Here is a 22,926-nt window from a genome sequence, read left to right as displayed (position 1 = left end):
GGGAGTAGCCCCTTTGGACTATTTGCAGCACCCACCTGTCCGACGTGACAGTGCGCCAGTGGAGGAGGTGATGGCGAACCCTGCCCCCCACTGGCGTCACATGGGCCTGAAAGCACGGACTAGGAGGGTTTTGAGGCGGATGCTGCGTGGGAAGGTGTGGACTGACCTCGCCGTTGTCCCCGACCGCCTCTACAGCGGTTTCCACAGCACGTGTGGGTACACCCCTTCCGTGGCCACGAAAGGAGTGAAAGGCAGCCGATTGCTGGCGCGGGGCCGAGAGGCCCAAGGACTTGGCCGTAGCCCTGGAGTCCTTAAAGCGCTCAAGCGCATGGTCTGCCTTGTCGCCAAAAAGGCGACGGCCATCAAACGGCATGTCCATCAGTGTGTTTTGGACATCGGCCGAAAAGTTGGCGGACCTCAACCAGGCGTGACGTTTGACCGCCACTGTCGTAGCCATCGCTCTACCTAGTGAGTCGGTGGTATCCAGCCCACACCGGATAGAATATCTGGCTGCATCCTGGCCCTCCACAAGGGTTTGGCCGAGTTTGGCCTGTACCTCCAACGGACACTCTGGCAGCACTTCCGCAACCGTATCCCACAGAGAGTGGGTGTAGCGGCCCAAGAGGCATGTGGTGTTGGAAGACCGCAGTCCCAGACTAAGGGATGAGAAGATCTTTTTGCCATACTGCTCATACCTCTTGGATTCCCTGTCCGGCGGAGCCGACGGGAATGCGTTCTGGGAATTGGAGGCCTGGATGACCAGGCTCTCGGGGGTGCGTTGGGTGGACAGGAAACATGGGTCACCCGGAGCCGGGCGGTGACGTCTGGCCACGTTCCTATCTACAGGCGAACCTGTAGTGGGCTTGGACCAAGTGCCCAAAAGAACGTCGGTCAAGGCCTCGTTAAACAGCAGCAGAGGCTCAGCTGAGCATGACTGCGGCTTAAGGACCTCAGTGAGGAGGTTAGTCCTCACAGCCGCGACGGGGAGCTCAAGGCCCAAGGCCTTGGCTGCCCTCGTCAACACCACACTATAGGTTGCCCCCTCATCCGTAGCCACGGTAGGAGGTGAGACAAAACCAGTGTCGGGCGAAGTGTTCAGACCACTGGTATCCCCAAGTTCACCTGTCCAGTCCTCCTGGGACTGACATTCACGTGTCAGAGGGTCCTCAGACCCCTCCCAATACTCCTCATCACCCATCTCCTGATACTCAGGGTCAGAAAATGATGGGGCCGGTTCATGGAAAGTAAACTCTCTGAACGGCGTCTGAAGCGGTGCCCAGCGGCGCCGGAACCGGGTCGAGGGAGGCATCGGGGACGGCGCCGCCGGAGGGCGGCGCCGGGGGTGACACCTGGGGGGTTGGTCGGGGAGGTCGTCAAGTCCACCGGCGGCGACCCGGATCCGGAAACTGATCCAGTGGGGCCCTGCAGCGCCGGGCCCGAAGGCGCCGGCGGCATCGGAGCCGCAGCACCCGACTGCGTCGGGACCGAAGCCCCCGACCCGCTAGGCCCCCCAGACGGGTCCGCTGGGCCCGGAGACGCCGCGGAGCCCGTCGGAGGAGAGAGGGACCTCATGGCCATGAGGAACCGCTCGATCTCCTCCGGCGTCGCATTAGGCCCAGGCACCGGAGGGTATGAGGCCGGACGCGGAGCCTGCGACTCCGACGGAGCCGCGTGGGCGGTGCCACCAGAACCTTCGGCCGCGACGTGCAAGCGTCGGGGGGAATCGGAAGAGCGATGACGTCTCTTCGACTTCTTGTGCTTACCGGACTTCGACCCGGAGGAGTGAGGTCGACTCCCGGAGCTCCGATGGCTCCTCTCCCGCGACCGGTCCCTCGACCTCCGTCCGGACCGGGACCGTTTTCTCTGCGCGGGACCGACTGCCGGAGTTCGAGTCGCTTGCAGGACCGCTCCCGCCTAGCTTTCGAAGTCAGGGCCCGACAGTCGGAGCAGGTCTTGTCGTCGTGATCGACGCCGTGGCAGTGGAGACACCGACGGTGAGGGTCGTGACCGACATCAGTCGGTCGCAATCCTCACAGGGCTTGAAACCTGGCATCCCTACCGGCACCGATCGGAGTCGAAGACTCGAAAAAGAATGATCAAAAGATCAAAAAAGAGTTATTCAAAAAGTGACTAAGGTACCACTTTTTCCAGATCTGCGCTGCTGGCGCGGAAAAAAGAAGAACTGACGTCAGCACGCGGAGGCGGCGTCTAAGTACTCCGACGATGTCATCACGGCGCCCACGACGGACGCGGAGCCGCAGACGACGCCTACCGACGCACAAGGGTACTGCTACGCAAAAATTTCCGGATCCAGTCTGACGCCTGGGGATATCCTAAGGTAAGGAATCTATCACTAACGTGTCTCTTTCAGATATTACTATTTTCCGGCCTAAAACAAAAGCCTTTCCTATCAGTGTCCAGCTGTCACCTGACCCCTGATGCCCCCCCTGTGCTGAAATGTGTGTTGCCTCCAGTGTACAAAAGACTACAGAAGTTGAGAAGTGGACTCCTCCCCTTGATAGGATGACCTGTGCCCCGACCCTTTCTGAGATTCATAGGTATCCTACCCTGCCACTGGCATATGGAGTTCACACCAAGGCTAGCTTCCCCTTTGTCTCTCTAGTCAGGATGGTACCAAACCCAGTGGGCATAGAGATACTTTCCAGAACTGGTTTAAGGGGTGGAAAACGACTTGCCCACAACCCACAGGCTCACACTGGGCATAAAACTGGACCCTGCAGACCTCGCTTCAGAATCCTCCTGGACCTGGGAAAAATCGGAAGAAGGATTCCTCTGCTGTCTGAAGAACCTGAAGAAAGACTGGACATGCTTGCCTTGCTTGTAGGACCCCAGAAGTGACTCCAAAGGTCAGTTGGCTGACCTCTTGTTTGAACTACAGGGATACAGCAAGCTTCCTGAGACACTTTTCCTGCAACTGCCCAGCACCAACTGGACCTGCGGCCAGTGCTGGAATGAGTCCTAAGCACCAAGTGGTGGATCCCAGGTCGTGGACCCTTGGCTGGTGTTAGACTGTACTCCTCCTGTCCCCAAACTGCAAAAAATGGACCTTAGAAATTGTTTGCCTAGTTTCTGCCAGGAGAACCAACGGAGACTGGGAGCACCATCAAATCCGCAGCTATCAAATCGCTGGTCTGCATCAACAAGCTGGTTTGCCACACTGACGGAGATCTAACTTTCAGAAAAGTTTCTAAGTCTGAAAGTACAGTGTTTTATCAGGGTTAACACCGAGCAGCATCCCATCGATTTTGAGGCTTGCCTGGGCACGAACTCTGACAATTTGGAGCTTTCCCACTTTTATCGATGGCCGCACCAAGTCCCCGCTCTTCAGCAACCGGCCATCCTAGAGTCCTGCTTTGGATCCTGATTGCCCCACAGAAGACTTATGACCACTTTTTTCCATAAAAGTTTGTAGGTTCGAATGTAAACTTTTCACAGGAACAAACCTGTCCCTGTATCCAACCTGAGCTCCATCACGGTCAGACGTAACTTTTGACTTTCACCCGATCTACAGTGACCAGATAACTAAGGTTGGCGTTTTGTGCTTTATGGAGTTATTTTATTTCAATTTTTTAAACTTCATATCTACGGTTGTACATATTGGGTTTTTGGCATTTTGGTGTTCTTATATTTATTAGTAAGGACTTTATTTTTCGATATTAGTTTGGGATTTTCACTTTATTACTGTTTGAGTGCTATATAAAAACTTTCATTATGCTTTTGGTTTTATCCTACAGGTTCCTTATCTTCAACGCCAATTGGGCGCAACAGAACTTATACATACGAGTAACACCTATAGGTACATTTCACCTAGTGTTTTTTTGTAGAATACACTTTTACATTACAATCCCATGTGAGTAAGGTGAGGATAGTCGTGCATATCCTCGTCCTGAAGAAGGAGTCGCTGGACTCCGAATCATGTTGACACACTTTCTGAGGTTAGTATACCCTAATACGTATAACTAACAACCTCGTCTTGCACCCCTTTTAACAATACCAGCCGAGGACATAATAAATATTTTTTCCTACAAGCCAGGTATTTTTTAACCTTCACTTTCTCACCTCACCACTCACTCCCTCTCACACACACACACACACACATAGTTCACTATCAGTGCTCCTACGTATTCGTGAGTCGCAGCACGCCGCGTCCCGTAGAGGGATGCGAAGGCCCCGATGATGAAGCATGACACCAAGGGGCCTTTTGGTGTGTGAGGGGCATTTAAACAACACTGTGTGCTCCCCATCACTTTAGGGATCACTACCACCGAGTGGATTCTATTTTGTTTAAATGGCATTCATGGAGGGGCACAAACGAAGAACCCACGCGTCTCGTAAGAAAAATTTTGAGATTCCACACTGAGACCGGAGGGCTACGAGAAGGAATAAACCTTGAGTCCTCCAATAAAAGTTTTAATGACTGGGATCATAAAGAGGGAAACGAGTTACCTATTTTGGAGATAAGCAGCCACACCAGCCAAGTGAAGCTAAAATGGAGGTAAAGGCTAGTCCACAGATTTGTAGGTGCGGTAGGTGACAAACAATGTTTTGGATGCTAGCTGCTAAGGGGTGAATGACCTTTGAGAGGCAATAGCAGACAAACCTTTTAAATTTGGCAGCATAAGACACAAGTAGTAGGTCTGTGTCTCTCCCTGAGTATGTTAATGCATTCGAGAGGTAGGTTGAGGTAGACAACTTCTAATACTTACGGAACCAGATTGCAAGGTTGAGACTCCTGGGGTCGAGTGCCTGATTTCTCCATGGTTTTGCAAAGAGGAAGTCTTGCTTGTTGGGGAGCTTCTCATGGTGAACCACCGAAAGCTCAATGAGAGTGGTGTACCAAGGCTGTCTGGCCCAGAATGAGGGCAAGGGAGGTCTGCTGAAGCCACCAAACCACAAATGGTAGGAAGGGGAGAGGCGGAAAAGCATAGGCAAATGTCCCGGACTAGTTCATTCATAGTGCATTGCCCATGGACTGTGGATGTGGAATCTGGAGGTGAAGTTTTTGCCATTTTGTGTTTTCTGCTGTGGCAAATAGGTCCACATCTGGAAACCCCAATTGTCTGAAGTACTGGAGGAGGATTCTTGAGTGGAGTTCCCACTCATGGAATTGTTGCTGCATCCTGCTGAAGAGGTCGGCAAAGTTGTTGTCCACTACCAGCAGGTGGATGCTGTGGCAGAGAGCCCACCACCAGATGGACTTGGCTAGCTGATAAAGCTGGAAAGAGCGAGTGCCTCTCTTCTTCTGTAGGCAATACATAGCTGGCATGTTGTCAGCCTGGACAAGGACAACCTTGCCCACTATGAGGGGAAGGAAGACCTTGAGTACTAGCTGGAGATAACAGCTCCACATAGCAGATGTGGAGGCCCCTATGACTGGGATCTCACTAATCCTAAATAGTCAGGTTTTGTAGATTGCACCCCACCCAGTGAGAAATATGTCCATTGTAACAGAATCTGTAGAACTGGGTCGAGAAAAGGCAGTCCTTGCAACAAACTGTTGGTGTTCCACCACTACAGAGAGTAATGAATGCAGTGTCTGATCAACACTAGATCTTCTCAATGACTCTGCGCCTGTGAATATTGATGCGCTAAGCATTCTTGCAGAGGGCGCATGTGAAATCTTGATTGGGACACAATGGCAATGCAGGAGGTCTTTTTGTCGAAGAGGCGCATGACCATCCGGTCTGTGACCTGTTGATCAGGCTGAAAAAGAGGAAGCAACGCATGGAAGGACTAGATTCTTGCCGGACTGGGTACGACTTTGCCAACCTCTGCATTGACAATGGCCCCTAAATAGGTTGGATTTGCTGGTTTTGGAGGTGGAATTTTACAGCGTTGATGGTACAGCCCAGTTGGTACACCAGGTTTATAGTGGCTTGTGTGTGTAGGCAACACTGCTGTTGCATTGTGTTCTTTATCAGTCAATCGTCCACGTATGGGAATACATGAATGCCCTGTCTTTGCAGGTGTGCGGCTACTACTGAAAGGCATTTTGTGAAAACTCAAGGTGCAGTGGTGAGCTTGAAGTGCAGCACTTAGAACTGATAGTGTTTGCCACTTATCACAAACCGGAGGTAGAGCTGATGTGCTGGATGATTCAGGATGTGGAAGGAGGCATGTTTGAGGTCAAGTGCAGCCATGAAATTGCCTTGCTGCAGCATCGGAACAACATCCTATAGAGTGACCATGTGGAAATGTTCTGACAGGATATATTCGTTGAGAGGTATGAGGTCCAGGTTGGACCTGAGGACTGTCCTTCTTGGGAATGAGGAAGTAGAGGGCATCCCTGCAGGTGTAGTGGCACAGCCTTTTATTAGAGAAGGACTGCTTCAACCTCTTCCAGAAGCAGGTATTGGTGTTCCAAGGAGAGGACATGTCAGCAGGTGGTATGTTGGGTGGTGTGGAAATGAGCTCCAGAAAGTAACTATGTTGAATGATGTCTAAAACCCACTGATCGGAGGTGACATGTTGCCAGGTGGGGAAGAACATCTGAACTCCTCCCCTGACAAGTGTTACGAGGTGGGTGGGGGTGGAGAAGTGGCAAGTCATTGCTTGGTTGATGGTGCTGGTATTCCAGTAGGCACCTCTGAAGTAGCCTTTTGTGGAGGTTTCCTGGGCTGGTGATGCTTAAAGGATGTGGAGCCTTCGGGGGAGGTGGTTTTGGAGCCTCTGTGATAACCTGAGCAGCAAAGAACACGAAAGGGATGGGTATTTGTAAGGCTCCCATGGCCTTCACAATATCGGTGTCTTTCTTTATCTTCTCCAACATCTCGTCAACCTAGAGCCCAAAGAGATGTTCCTAGTCAACGGGTAGGGTGAGGAGATGTTGTTGAAAGTCCAGTTTAAAGCCACTGAGCCAGTACTGTCTGCAGAGGAGCACGCTGGAATTGATGCCCCAAGCAGTCATGTCAGCAGCATCTAAAGTGGTGTTTGAGATGAGCTTGCCCTCCGAAACCAGCTCATGCCCTGGGAGATGTTGGTGGAGCTCCTCCATCTTGTCCCGTTGGGCCAGTTGTACCTGGAAAGCTAGCCCATGGAGTTGGTGATACACAAATGATTGGCAGACTGTGCTGCGACGTGATTGCTGGCAGCATCAATGCACTTGCTTTCTTTTTCCAGCGGAGGGCGCTGCGGTAACTTGTGCATTGGCCCATTTGCGGGCAGTATGCACTACCAAGGAATTGGGAGGGAGTTGCCCCTAAGGTAGATGGGGACTGACAGTGAAGCCATGCATTTCTTATTGACTCAGCGGGGCAATTACTCAAGCATTAACCGGTTGCTCATAAATGTAAGGAGCGGTTTTGAGCATTCTCTTTAGCATGGGCAGGTACTGCATGGAACGGTGAGCAGAGGAAAGAGTTTTAAAGAGGAAGTCATCTTCAACAGGTTCCCTGTATATGTCCACCCTAAGGCATGATGCAGCCCTATCTAGAACCTTGTGGTAGGAGGTAGTGTCAGCTGGAGGGGCGAGTCAGGGAGGTCAGAGGTCAGGAATCCTAACCTCTGGTGGATTCACATCGTAAGAATCCTGTGGGTCTCCTGCTGGGGGCATGTCATATGGGTCCCCCTCAACATGTTCGCCCAGGTTAGAATGTAGGGTGACCACTGAGGTGTATAGGAAGGTGGGTAAGGTACTGAAGCAGGTGGGGATGGTGATTCTGGAGGCCTGCGTGGTGTGGTGGAGGGAACAGGTTGCAGAGGCTCGGGAAGCAGACTAGTGGCCTTGTCTTTCCTTGGGTGGTGGTGTGGGCACCAGTCTTCCTCGAACCCAAACTGCCTCTTTGAAGTCCGAGTGTCTGACCACAGAGGCTGTATTAGATTTCGGCCCACCTGAGGGGGATGAAAATATAACTCTGGTGAGTGTCAAGTTCATCCTGAAATTTTTGGAGGACCAGTTCAACTGTTCCAATGTATGATTTTCTATCTGCACTGAATGCTTCAGTTTCAGTGGTGATTTTGGTTTTGACACAGACAGTTTTGGATCCAAAAGTCGGGTTGGCACTGAGCTGGAAGGCTTCAGGATCTTCTTCAGTGCCGAGCCGAAGCTGGGCTTGGGATACAAAATGATGGACTATGATGACCATGGCCCGAAGGCAGTGGCGGCCAAGAAGCATGTCTCTGTAGGTCCAGAGTGGTTGAATGCCCCTTATGAGATGGAAGCTCGGAGTGCGAGTGGCATCGAGGGGGGAAGAGGAGAGTGGAACTGTACTCACAACTTGTTGAGCAGCCGGGAGGACTTCGATCTCGAGGTTGGAGCCGTAGCTGGTGCCCAGAGTGAAAGCCTCCTTGCCAGTGGGCAACGTCTCCGGATGATGTTCCCTCTCAAGGATATGGGTGCCAAAGCGGTCTCGGGTGTCCTCACCACTCCTGCGTGACATTTTGAGTTGACGTGCCCGAAGGTCTCAAAGAGTCTTTTTTGACCGGAGGAATCGGCAGGTGTTGCAATAGGCCACATAGTGCATACATTACAGACCTGGGGGAGACCGGCCCAGGGATGTTTTCCACAACACCGAGGGCGGCATCGAAAGGGCATTCATTCCACCTCAGGAGGGCATGGTGACAGCAGAGCGAATAGAAGGGAAGAGGGCAGCGAAGGGTGAGGCCCCATCGGGGGCCGAAGTTAACCAGAGGTCCGCCTTTAACAAACTGCAGGTGTCGACCCAATACAAAAGAAGGTGAAGATGGAAGACTATATCAACGGAGGGAAAGGAACTGTGAAGTCCGAAAGGAACACTGCATCGATCCAGATCATGGGTACCCACGTTCGAACCCGATAACGAAAAGATAATGGAACCGATGACGATGTGCATTACTAGGAAGAGATGGAGTCACACTACCTCGTCACTCAAGAAGAATTCTTCTAGAAAAACAACTTTCACACGTCTGGGCTCAACACTAGATGGCAGGAGTATGGACAGCATGTACATCTATAGCCACAAATGCCTCTAACATACAGTTTGAGCAACTGTACCATCTACTTATTTGTACAGCACTCCTACTTTCAAGACATGTAGTCGGTTATCTACATACAAAGAAAAAAATGCTTGTAGAGAAAGAAAATCGATAACCTATGGGCGGAGCTAGGCAAGGCAGTCAGTTCCAGAAGTACATCTCACTTTTTCATGGGCCAACTAACAAATGGAAAGCAGAAACAGGTTTGAACAACTAAAGAATGAGAAGGACATCTTTTGGCACACTGCAAGCAAAAGCTGAGCCAATGGATCTGGAGAGACTAACCACTGATGAATTGTGAAGGAATTTTCATCTTCATGGAAATGTACGTTAAACAAATTTTTATTGTACATCATTATTTAAAAAAAAAATAATCCGGATTACATTTTGAATCTTTGTAATTTCTTCTGCAGTTACTTCGAAGTAAATTAATAATTTCTAAAACTTAGTTAATGTCAGAATTGAGTGGACAGTTGGCAAGCTCCACTCCATTCAATTTACAATGTCAGCTAATCCCCAGTAGCTTTTTATTGGGGTATCCCTTAAGAATACAGCCACTGCTGCATTATATAGTGATGCATGCACTACTGAAAAGTAGAGAGCACTCTTGCTTGTGTTTCTGATATCAAGACATTTGTCACACGTTGACACGTCATGGAGTTTAGCCTATACTGCAGTAAGAAAACATGACAAATGTAGACGGATACATCTTATATGAGCCCATTGTTCATAGACCTTACCCTCACCAGAGAGTTATAAACATCTGAGCCATCCTGAATTAGAAAATACGAGGCATTTATTTTGCCTATATTGTTTTGGTTGTTGTACCAAATTCTTTAAGGCATGAGAGAAATAATATTGTTGCATGATAGGGGATTGGAAACATCCACAATCCACTGCTTTACCATCTTTGCCTAGAAAAGGAAAGAAAAAGAACTGAGCTTGGTAAGACCACTGGAACCAATGATCAAACAAAAACTATCCTGGTGTTGAATGGCCGAAAGTTTATGGAGAATCTCAGTTGCTTGGTTTTGGTGACCATGATTTTGACCAAAATTAGATCTTGGACCTATAAAGCCCACAGCTGAACGCCTATGTGTTTTTGTACCAAACCTAGGCTGTATCACTCTTCTACACCACAGTGAAGTGTATTTACTGCTGAAACTTAACATTGATTTATGGCTGAGATTTCAGTGGGTTTACAACATTTTGAGAATACAGAAAAACTCCCAGCTGTACTCATGGAAATCTATGCAAATTGTAAATTTCTATGCTTGATACCACTTATGAATATGTACTACTGTGGCATGTTTGAAGGGCATATAAAAGTCAAGACAAAGTATAAAGGACTAATTTCCATTTACTCCAACACGATTTAATTGTTAATGAATTGTTCTCCAGCACATTAAACTTGGGGGTGCTCTCTACACCTTACCCTTTCTATTCATATATATGCAAACCTTTTTAGAGTAGATTCACCTTCATTTCCATGGTAGGAATTGGCATGCTAAGGGTTTGTGTATGCACAGAAAAATCTAACTGTGTAGGTGTTTTGAATGGCAGCTCTACCAAGCATGCCTCCTTTTCGGAACTTCTGACTAGTAGCTATCTACCACAGCAGCAGGCTTTCCCTAGCAGGAAGTGCCATCTAGTGCGTACATCTCAAGAGATTCTAATTCTGCAAAACTTAAATGCTGCTAATAAGGATGTAGTACATTATACACGCCACAATTTCTTTTCAGTACCACGGTGAACAGAGATGCATAAGAAAGGTTTGTAGACCTATTTTTGTCAACAAGTTGACTGTGGTGTCGGATGCTTCGAAAATAAATATCTTTGAACATTTGATATTAATTTATAATAGATCACTTAAAAATGGCAGATGAGATATGGCTGAGTTTCTCTTCATCAAGGCAGCTGAAATATGTGCAGTCCCCTGTCTGAGCCGGAAGGAGTATAGCTGGAAAATAAGAACCCTACCTTATAGTAAGGAACAACCTTTATATAGCTGTGAGAATCGTAATGTTATGCCTGTGATATTATCCGAAAGATATACCTCCTAGAGGAGCTGTACCCATAACTACGTATTTTTGTGTCCAGAAGCCAGGTCACGATTGGCCAACATGCAAAAGAGTTCTCTTCAAAGAGGGGAGACTGTTTTCATTAGGAGAGGATGAGGAGGGGTGGTGAATATGATCAGAGTCCAACCAAAATGGTCGCTGTTCTTCAGTGACTAAGCTGTGGGCTTGCTGCCAGATCTGCGATGAGCCTGCCTGGGATCAGTACCAGAGGGTGAATTGTTGGCAGCGTGTCAGTGGGCGGCTCAGAGCAAAGAGTTACCCTGGGCTACCAGTGAGCCTGAGGGTGTGCCTGTGCAGCTACCTGGACTAGTCGCACTGGAGAACCCTGGTGGGCTGTGATAGCACCGGAGGCCTTCACTTACAAAGCTGTATGACAGGGATGGCAATGGAACAGGTGGCCATTTTATGAAACTTATTTCGAGCATGGAGCAAGAGTTGTTGAGGTGGACTAATGCTTGTTGCCCCCCCTTTGCTGACCACACTCAATGAGATGACAGCTTTTCAAGTATGATGGAGAGGCCTGTCGAGATGTCACCGGCCATGACACAGCAGCAAATAACAGGTAGCTCAGGCTAGAGGGTAAGAAATTGGAGATGCTGCTGGCGAGGGGGGCTGTATTGGAGAATCCAGCTTTGATACGAGACTAAGTAACATTATTCAGAGGATACTTTGTCACTGAGAGGATCAGTTGGTTTGACTTCCTTTACTTTTTTACTGACTACTTGTCACAGACCACAGGGGCACTTGTGAAGCATCTATTTGCTAAGCTTGTGGTTTTCTGTTGGGTGTCTCCTGCTATATATGAAGAGACATACTAATTATCGAGGGAAACGCTGTGACAAGCACCACAGAGTGCCTGCCTATTGTGGACCTGGAACAATGGGTGATGTTGAAGGCACTTCAATCAGTTATATCTGACATCTGACCATTGGATGTAAGTGCACCTCCTGCCTCTAAAGTCATAGCATGGGAGGATCACAAGCAAAGCAGGCTTAATTGTGGGTCCAAGGAATCATCTTAGCTTTTGAAAATTATCAATGAGTAGTTTTCATTGTAAACAACATGATGAGTGGGATACAGCAAACGGCCAAAACTTTAAATCCAGCACGTAAGTGATGAGGAATGACGAAGGTCATTAGGGTAGACTATTGGTTGGTAGCTAAGACTATATTTCTCTTTGTGCCTCTGTAGAGGACCCATGGAAAAGTGTGGCTCAATGGTTAGAGCGGCAGACCCTGATGCAGAGGTCTAGCCCGGGACCAGGGTTCAATTCCCCGCCTCGGCGGGTCTTGGGCTCAGAATTCCACGGACCTGATAATTCTCGCCTCGGTGCCTATTCCAATCATGGAGTCCCACTCTGCAACTCTGGGCAATAGCTTGCTTAATCTCCACAACGGCCCCCACAACGCTAAGGATGCCTGGCCTCCACCTTGGGGGTGCCCAGGAGTGGACACCTCACAGGGAAAGCCAGGATGGGTTCCACAGCGGTATTCGTACAAGCGCCTTGAGACACTTGCGGCTGAGTAGTGCGCTATACAAGTATCAATTTACATTTACATTTACATGCCACCTGCCCAGAACCCTCTTCAACCACTCTCCATTCTAGTTAAATGTTGAAGTGTCCTGGGAAGGTTTTGAATGTTTCCTGAAGAGCTGAGAGGCATTGTGTTTAAACAAGACTTTCATGATGCCACTGAAGAGTGTTTTTATATTAATGTCGCCTCTGGTTTAGATATACCACTTTATGGGAGGCATGTAAGGAATATAGAAGAAGTGGGGCAAGTCTAAGCAAGCTGGTATTCCCAAGTTGATCAATATAAAATTTGGTAGATTCCAATTTATTTTTGTTAAAGAGGAGAGGAATTGTGCGGACAGTACCTACAGCTAATGGCGAGCAGAACTGAACCCTACATTGCTAACTTTTAGGGACATTTGGAGAGGGAAGCTGCTGTTCTTCGAAAATCATTTGAGAACTAGAAAGTATGGCAAGGGAAGCACTAGGGTAAAACATTAGCTAAAGATATGAGTGAAAGGAGCAAGGGAAACATAATTCCAAATATGCCCCTCAGTATTGACATTTCCTCTTCCAGGAAATTAGAAACACAAGTTCATCAGTCTGTGAGAAGCATTTTGTATTAAATAAATGATCATTCTTGACCTAGTGCCAAACTTTTTCAGGGAGATCAACGATTAGTACACTTATTCAGGAGAAATATTGTATTTTTTCTCCACCAACTTTCCAGTGTGGGACTGCCAACTTAACTTTTTCTTCTAATACCATTACACTTTGCTAGCAAAACATATGTTTGCTGAATAATCTTCTAAGGGATAAGACAACTTTCAGGGTGAAACTTACTTATCACTGACCGTGTTCTCAAGATCAGCTATTCCCATCTTATAGCTGTGGATAAAGCTTGTTTCCCCGAAAAGCTTGACTAAGCCAAGTTGTGTGAAATCATTATGAGACCCTTTCAAACACTCCTCAATGCATATACACAAATACAACACAAAGAAACACAGACAAGTTAGCCCCGACTATTGTTGGAGTAGTACCCAATTGCTTTGTAATCAATTTCATCTAACAAAAATTCCAATTCATTTTATTTAATTCAAGTTTTTGACATTTGGTGACAAACTCTACTTCTGATGGCCAGGTAAGAGAAGCATCTCTTACCCGTATTGTTTCTGAGGCAGTGATCTTGACCTAATGTAAACCCCTGAAAACATTGTTGTTGGCTTTTATCTACATCAGCAAACACTATAAGACTTTTGAGTGCTAACAAGAGAACCAGATGGGGAACCAATTAGGACCTACACCCTGTCTTGGCACCAGACAACACCTTATTTCACCCTAAATTACTTTATCACAAGCACAAATTGAGCTTTCTACACACTCCTTTTTGAGAGGCCTTTGCTTGCAAAAAAGACTTAGGTTAATAAAATTCTACCTGGACAAAACAATATTTCTGTCTTGACTGATCCAAGATATAGGCATATACAGGCACATTCATCAAGGTAGGATTTTGCGAGTCCTTAATTGCGATAATTAAGGAATCGCAATTGAGGACTCGCAAAAGCCTATGCATGCAGGAATCACTATAAAAATAGTGATTCCTACACATTCCTTATTTGTGACTCGCAAATTGCGAGTCGCAAATAAGGAATGGCTTCCTATTCATTCCTGTGGTCCTACAGGCCCACAGGAATTAATGGGAAATTGCATGTGCAATTTTGCGAGTGGCAATAGGTCCCTGCAAATTGTGCATGCAATTTCAGGGAGCAAGGGTGTACAAGGGACACCCTGCTGCACCCCTAAAATTGATATGTGCACATATGTTGCGCACACACATGCCCTGAGGGCAACATGAAACTTTGAAAAATTCTCAAAAAAGCATTTTTCAAAGTTTTTGAAAATTACCATGAAGTTCAACTTCATGGTAATTTGCGCCCCCTATTAGTAAAATCGCATTTTTTTTTACTTTACTGCATTGCATTTAAGGAATCTCAATTTGCGGTTCCTGAAATGCAATCGCAATTTAAGTAATCGCAATTTAGAGATTACTTAAATTGCGATTTTTGCATTTGGGATGATGCATCCCAAATGTAAAACTACCGGTCGCAAAAGGGCAGATTCTGAGAATCTGCCCGTTTGCGACCGGTTTTTCTTTTGATGCATGTGCCTGATAGTAGGCAATATATATTACCTACTGGGGTTGCCAGTAGGTAGTTATAGTTAGGACCTAGTTTCCATGGGAAAAGCATGTTTTTACTTGCCTATAACTTCGGGGTCGTTTGACCAATCTTCAAAAACTTTTCCCCAAAATGTGCCAAAGTAGGTTCTGTGCGTCATGGAAAGTTTTGGGGTGATCCGTGCAGTGGGGACCGAGAAACAGGGGCACAAAATAAGGGTCTATTTGTAATGTTAATTCCCATAGGAACACTTTGTCAAACCTACTGCCCGAACCGCTGGACAGAATTACACCAAGAATAAGGTTTAATGGCAAGTTGTCTTCTGACACCATCCCAGCTGTAGGTTGCACCGAGCCAGAAACACCCCGCCTATCGCTGCCAATCAACTGTGAATACTGGAAATCTGCACACTAACTAGTACAGACAGGAATATCCAGTCAGAACAGGAACAAAAATGTTGGGATGGAAACGTCCACTGCATGGTAAAGGACTGTTCTCCTGCCCTGAGTGCCCAACTCTTTTGTTGCCTGGACACAGAGTGCTGCTTTTTGTTGCTGTTGGCAAGCACAGATCATGCATGTGCGCCATGACGTAGACCCGTCTCACGGGATTAAAACAGGATTAAAACTTTGTGACTGCCACTCTGGTAACTAATGTGAGAAAGGAAATTATATCATATTAGGACCCTTGCCTCAAACACCATTGCCCCTTTGTAAAAAGCGAACATCAATGAACAATGCAGTTCGCAGCCCAAATGTTTTAATTTAGACAAATGTTCATGTTATTAACATAATAATATTAATTCAGGAAGCAAGAAATTTGGATATAGGTGTACAAAAATATGTGAAGCACAAAAGATGATGGGAGGAATACTTCAAAACAGTCTAACCACTGACTACTGCTCAGGAAGCAATCCAACCCATCATTTTTTGCCCACGATGCAACCTCAGATTAGATCCACCCACATGCAAATCAGGCCCAAAATGCCTAACCAGGTCTTCTCTGAACAGGACGACAATCAATCCAAGACTGCTTTCTGCCTACTTGAGTCTCTACACTCAGGTGCAACTTGGTTCAAGTGGCACATTAAGCATGGAACCCATATCAGGGCATACCCTTTGCCACTTGGGCGCTACAGCAAAGACACAAAAAGTGACAGAAGTAATGCTTGTAAATAGTCTAACCACTGGTAACCGCTTGGGTAACATTCAAACCCATCATAGTTTAAAACGAAAATATGTAGTCACGAAAAGTGAAGAAACCGGTAGTAAAATATCAGTGGTCTGCAACCAGCATATAGATCATCTGCAAATTGAAATTCTTTCCCTTTAAGCAGCATGCTGAATCTAACTTTAATGTGGTACATACATGAAAAACGTGCCACCATATCATCACTAGAAATATAAATAAAAAAATGAGTTGTAATAGAAACAAAGAACCTAATTTTCACAAATCTGACATTCTCACGTTGACGCCTACACAGACAGAAACGCAATATCTTATCTTCAGAGGGCAAGCGATTACATAGAAGGGTAAACAAAACCGCCCTGTGCAACTAGACGTAAATGGTAGTCAGTCACTCCTACAGTGTAACAGCCAGCCTGTAGTATAATCCATCGCCCCTCCCACTGCAGAACCATACCATAAAGTCCTCAAATGTCGCCGCTTTTTATTAAGGGAAAATCCAGAACATCTGCAGGCTAAGGAAGATTGAAGTCCAGATTCACAAAAGTGTTTTTACTCGTAAGTCACACCTAGGTGAACCAAGACTGCTCTCTGTGACCGCAAATTACCAGCCCTGATTCACAGAATCAAGACTGGCAGAATTTTGCATCTGCCACGTGCATTTCCAAATAGAGAAAAGCTGCCTCTGTGGGAGGTTTCTAAGAGGGTTATCCTGTAGTTAAAAGCAAACACTTACATACTTGTGGATAACCACCACCCATCTACGCAATTCTGAACAGGTAACAAATACACATATAACCCTGTTAGGTGTGTGTGCAAGCGTCTCCGTCTTCCTCAATTCTTACAAGTTTATCATTGAAAGGACCCACAAACATTAACCTAAGAGCAGACTTGCTCAAAAAAGAAATCTAACACACTGGCAGACTTGCTTAGTGAGTAAACCCCATTAAGGATACTGAGAATCACAAACTGGATTTTCCCTCAAAAGTTCCCACATCCGCATACGTATCTTCCACTACGAGGTCCTAATAACTTTGCTTCTTGGGCCCTATTTCTTTGAAGTTCAGCAGTACAAGGAACTACTGGGTCACCATGGTGGGCGTTCTGGCAACAGCAACATTTTACCTCAAACCAAAATAAATATGGCAGCTACAAATTATCCTTCTCGCCCCCTCTGTGACAAAAGGTGGGGCTGATTTTCTGGGATCTGGCGGGGCAAGAGGTGATACTTTTATTTTGTACCATGACAGATAAGAGCACCGCTGTCTAGATTGCATGCCCCAGCATAGTGACAGGGAATAGGTATCATTGGAAGGTGCCCATCATACTCTGCTTTGTAACCTTACACACCAATGGAAAAAGACCGTACATCTGATGGACGACAGGCATTCATTGATTGTATATAAATGAATAGAACAATTACTTACCAGATGATTCCTCCCCAAAAGAAAGAGAAAAATACATAGAATGCTAACGATCCCCAAATCACCAAGTGATTAACCCACGTCCAGAATCGAGTATCGAGCGCCAGCTGAAAGGAAAAAAACACAAAATAAACAATAATTTATCACAAAAATAAAATAAAAAAATTATGTTGCAAAATGTACCCTACCGCAGAAAAGGATAGTTGCACTACTGGGCTGTTAAATTTAACAATTAATTACTGCGACTCTAACAACAGGTCCCCCCCCCCCCCGCCTTCAGCCACGTGTATTTGTGTATGCCTTGTGGGTAAACAGCGTTTACAACGCAACTGTTACCACGCACTACCTTTACCACGCAACTTTTACAACGCAAGTCGTTACAACGTCTTGCGCTGGGGGGGCGCTGTAGGATAGGGAATAGTTTAATTTACTATCCAAAACCTTCCCTACTATCCACGGGGACTGGAATTGGAATAGTAAATTAAACTATTCACTATCCAGCGCCCCCAACGCAAGTCGTTGTAACGACTTGCGTTGTAAAAGTTGCGTGGTAAAGGCATGCGTTGTAAAAGCATGCGTAGTAACGACATACATCCGCCTTGTGTTACAGCCCATGACACAGTGGGTTTTTTCAAAGGATGTCTATAGATAGAACATCCGTGCAACATGTTTCTAAAATGAGCTAATTGTAGTTCTTGAGGAATAAGCCTTTAGTTTTAAGCGGAATGCAACTCGGGCAAGAAAGACAAATAAAAGACCCACCACTGATAAAGGCAAGAGGCCTTTTGAAATCGCTTCTTGATCGATTGTTTGTGTGTGCTTCTTCACTAACTGTGCGTGAGGTTGTGTGGATAGATGAGTGGATAAATGTGAGAATAAGACAATGGATGACTGGATAGATAAGTGAATAGATGTTGGATGGATGCGTGAGTGTGTGAACGATGCATGGATGAAAGAGTGAGTGTGTGGATGGTTGGATTGGTGAGTGGGTGCGTGGGAGAACGGCTAGTTGTAGCGGGGATTGTATTGATGGAAGAAGTGGGCAGGGGGTATGGGCCTGGGGCAGTGTGAGAGCATGGACAGTGCATGCGATAGGTGCAGTGAATACATTTGTGATTGAGTGCATGGATAGCCCAGTGAGTGGGAGTGAACAAACAAGCAAATATAAGCATAAGGGCTTTGGGTCAGCCTTCTTTTGCCATTGCTTACTTTAAATGTCCTTGTAATGATAATATAGCAAAATCAACAAGGTGAAGAAATGCTTGAATTAATCTTAGCCATTGGCAATCGCCCTGGGCCGCATTCCAGACCATCTGTTTTTTGCACATTGTGCCATTCTAGACAGAGACCGGCAATATTCAAATTAGGCTTGCTTCTGCCCCAATTGGTTTTGGACAGCACCTGAGTCGATATTATCACACAGTGCTAACATGCATAAAGCACCCGCACATTCACAAAACAAACAAATGAGGTCTAGGAGGGCATTTTCACATGCAGCGAAGTATGCCTTCCTTGTTAAACCCAGAATGCACTGCTCCACCTCCAGGGAGCCAATGTTAGCCACCTGGAGAAATTGTGTACTCAATGCTACGCTATGCATATGCAAGGGGGTAGACAGAGCCTCCGTCACCTTTCTGCAAGGATCACATGACGGCACTGAGCCGATCGGGGCCGTTTCCACGGTAGGCCGTCAGGGTGCGGACCAGTTTTGGACCCCTGTGGGGACAGTTTTTGTTACTGGGGGCCGGTTTTGCAGCATAGCTGCAATATCACCCCCCTATAATAAAAGCAGAAGCGGTGAGACAGGAGTGGTGCTTCCAACTAGCACCCCCTTTTCCTGCCTCCCCCTCTCCAAGGGGCCGGCCGAGCTGTTTGCCAGGGCCAGTTTCCGTTCCCAGTCTGACCGCGGAGCTGATGTGCAGAGTGATTGCAGCGTGCCATCCGGTGTAGCGATGGGGCGTGCTTAATTTGTAAAACAATAAGTGCCTGGGTCCAAATTTCTCTTCAGAAGTCTGCATCTGGTGCTACGAATATTGGGGGTGCTGAATACCAAGGCTGCATAGTTCTTTCTCTTTTTTCCCCATTTTGTGTTCTCTCTCTTGCTCTGGGCGAAGGTTTGATAAGGAAAAAGGAGTTCAGAGCCACAAAAATGAATGTCAGTGGGCCCCACCTGCACCCCACCGGCTCAAATTAAGCACTGGGTGAAGGGACCCTGCATTGCACAGATATTCACAGGCCGTAGGATGGATGGAGCCCCTTGGAAGGGAGAACACACTCCAGTTCAGCAGGGGCTGAAGAGGCCTAAGTTACACACCTTGAGGCCTCCAAATCCGCGGTTTGCTTCACCATCTTCTGAGGTACTAAAGTTCTCTGTGAAGCCAAACTTTTATCTGAGTCCCTTAGCTTTTCGTCCACACTCAGAGCAACATGGGCTTCACTCTGAAACTTATAACAAATCAACAACAAGGCACAGATGCCATTTTCTTTGAGCAGTGCCTCGAAAACAGTCAAACCTCTCACTTCTTCACTCATCCCGAAGGGACAGGCAACAATGGAAGTCTACAAACTAGGAATGCTATCCGAGCTGCGGCTTCTCAGTGTTTTCTGGCTTTGCTCTACACCATTTTACAGTCTTCAGTCAGGCTGACTACTTATGCAAAATAATCAAAGCTATCTGCCCCGTTCTAAGAAAGCTTAATTGGTTACCGCTAAATGCTCTCTTCCCCTATAGCTATGCAGCAAAGGCACTATACTTCAACAGCTCTCCCAACCTTATTTATAGAGTTTTATATAGCGCGAACATGACACAAGGGTATCAGAGCGCTTCACAGTTACATTAGATAAATAGTTTATAATACAACGGGTATAGCACAAGTAATATGTATGTATATATATATATATATATATATATATATATATATATATATATATGAACACTCCATCCAGCTCCCACAGAATACACCATAGAAGCAGGCACAGACACAAGGCTGTCAGGGTATGGCATCAATTTATTCTTTATGGACACCCTCAGCCCATGAGGTAAGAGAAGAGACGTGTTTCGTCAAAAGCCTTTATATATATTTCAGCTCCAAGTTTACACCAAAGAAACACGAGTCACTCTTTAAAGCGGGTGCTTTGCCGCGATGGTGTCCGCGTTAAACATACCAGCTCCAAATTCCTCACAATCCCCAGCCGGGTAAAGGAAAACAGCACTCGCGGGCACAGCAGTATATCAGCAAGGGGTTTATTTAGAACAAACGCGTTTCAGGAGATAAACTCCCTTCGTCAGTATTCACATCGGAGAGCTACGGGCGGCACCATTATCTATGTTTGTAAAAATAATCAAAACAAACAAAGGACTAAGTCCCAAGCACAATATTGCACGCCATGTTGAAGTGTGCAATATTAACACAAGCCCAAAATACATTACTAACTGATCAGTTAATCCCAAATGGCTGCCGTGTATCGGCATAATTGCATTCTCAAAAGTCAACCACATATAATATACAATCGGAAAAATTATAAATCCGAACCTCGTGGCCTCGAGAAACAAACGCTGTAAACACAACGTTATCATCTGACAATAATCACATATTCACTGTGTACAAATCGGGTAAATGTACACAGTGAATATGTATTTTATATTATATGTGGTTGACTTTTGAGAATGCAATTATGCCGATACACGGCAGCCATTTGGGATTAACTGATCAGTTAGTAATGTCTTTTGGCCTTGTGTTAATATTGCACACTTCAACATGGCGTGCAATATTGTGCTTGGGACTTAGTCCTTTGTTTGTTTTGATTGTTTTTACAAACATAGATAATGGTGCCGCCCGTAGCTCTCCGATGTGAATACTGACGAAGGGCGTTTATCTCCTGAAACGCGTTTGTTCTAAATAAACCCCTTGCTGAGATACTGCTGTGCCCGCGAGTGCTGTTTTCCTTTACCCGGCTGGGGATTGTGAGGAATTTGGAGCTGGTATGTTTAACGCGGACACCATCGCGGCAAAGCACCCGCTTTAAAGAGTGACTCGTGTTTCTTTGGTGTAAACTTGGAGCTGAAATAGTAACCGAACGAGTGCACCACCGCCACCGACACACGTGAGAGGAGGATTGAAGCACACTATCCCCACGTTGGATTTTAGATCGGATCGACACACGGGAGTTGCATGAGCTGGTGAACTACAGATGCGGTAAGCCTGCCTTCGAATTTGCAAATCCTGGGTTGCCTTTGAACTTTGTTTTGGCGGTTAAGCGAGGAGCCAGCAGTAAACAAGCATTGGGTTTTTGGTTGGTTCCTGGGACCAGGTACCAATTATAACTGACAGAACATGTTTAACATGTCGGAGCGCAGGGATGCGGCGGGCAGCATCTTCAAAAATAAAAACCCGGATATATCAAAACCACCACCCACAATCAATGTGGCAGCCTCTAACACTCTAATATCTCCATTTCATAAACTTGAAAAACTTTATGAACGTGAACTCCGCAAGTGGTGGGAGGGAACATCACTACAGGGATATATCGAGGTACAGAGGGTACCTCGAGGTTTAAGGATCTTTACTGTCCCTGCGTATGAGAACCCTGATCCCCTCGTGCTTGAAACCTGGGCTACCCATATAGCCAATTCCTGTAAAGGAATGTTGGAGATTCTAATCCAATTTGCGTGGAGCCATCAAGATAAAGTCATAAAAGAGATTGAAGAGCTTGAGGATTTGATCTCTCATAACACTGATAAAGAGGAGCAAGAACAACTCTGGGCTAAAATGAAGCTAAGATTGCAGAAATATGAAACAAAAATCAAACTGAGAAAACAAGAAAAATTTGACCGGGACGAACGGGACTATGCCATGGGAAGGGTCTTGACGTTTTCTAAGCGATATGATCAACCACGAAAGGAAGTCGCAAGAAAAAGCCTAATGCCTAAAACTGCAGCGGAAACAGTAGTGGAAACGTCGGATTCCGACCTTACTGCCAGTGAACTGTCTGGAGATGAAACAACAGGTACAACAACCACGCCCGCATTACCAACTAACAAAACTCCTTTTCAACAGGAGTTCAAGGTCATCCAAGAAAGTTGGCTAAGAGATGGGAAGAACAAACCCCCAGAAGAGGGAGACAAACCAGACGCGGCGGCTGGAAGGGGAAGAGGCAGAGGCAGTGGTCAAACCAGGGCAACCACGAGGATCACCAGGAGCCAGAGGAGAGGCAGATGGTGAGGGCTTCTGACCAACTAACCATCGTGAATTTATCCCAAAGAAAATTAACATCAGTGGAAGAGTCCGTTTTAAAGTTAGGACTCACATTCTGTCCGAACAGGAATATGGAATATACCCAGACTCGGATTGATTTATATAAATTTATTCGGAAGGTCAAATTGCATAAGTTTCATAAAACCAAACCTACTGCAAAAGAAGTCAAACAACTAAGACAAAACAAAAAAGACACGGATCTTTTAACCGTAAACGATCTGACAGCATGTGAAGTTCTGAACAATTTGAGGCAAGAAGGAGATATGGAAACCAATCCAGTGGATAACACTCTTACACAAAGAATGACAAATATTAACA

At 46.3% G+C, this 22,926-nt stretch overlaps 1 protein-coding gene across 5 annotated transcripts in view; it reads right to left on the bottom strand.

Moving 5' to 3' along the window:
- Positions 1-22,926, bottom strand: part of ATP11C (ATPase phospholipid transporting 11C (ATP11C blood group)) — a 905,856-nt gene that overhangs the window by 46,701 nt on the left and 836,229 nt on the right. For all 5 annotated transcript variants that reach the window (XM_078688608.1, XM_078688607.1, XM_078688609.1 and 2 more), the window contains exon 27: positions 17,357-17,460. In XM_078688608.1, coding sequence (XP_078544734.1) covers positions 17,357-17,460 — 104 coding nt within the window. The remainder of the gene's footprint in view (positions 1-17,356; positions 17,461-22,926) is intronic.

The sequence above is a fragment of the Lissotriton helveticus genome, chromosome 4_1, assembly GCF_964261635.1.
Source record: "Lissotriton helveticus chromosome 4_1, aLisHel1.1, whole genome shotgun sequence".
Lineage (NCBI taxonomy): Eukaryota > Metazoa > Chordata > Amphibia > Caudata > Salamandridae > Lissotriton > Lissotriton helveticus.
Note: the sequence above shows the minus strand (reverse complement) of the source record. Positions and strands in the feature narration are given on the sequence as shown.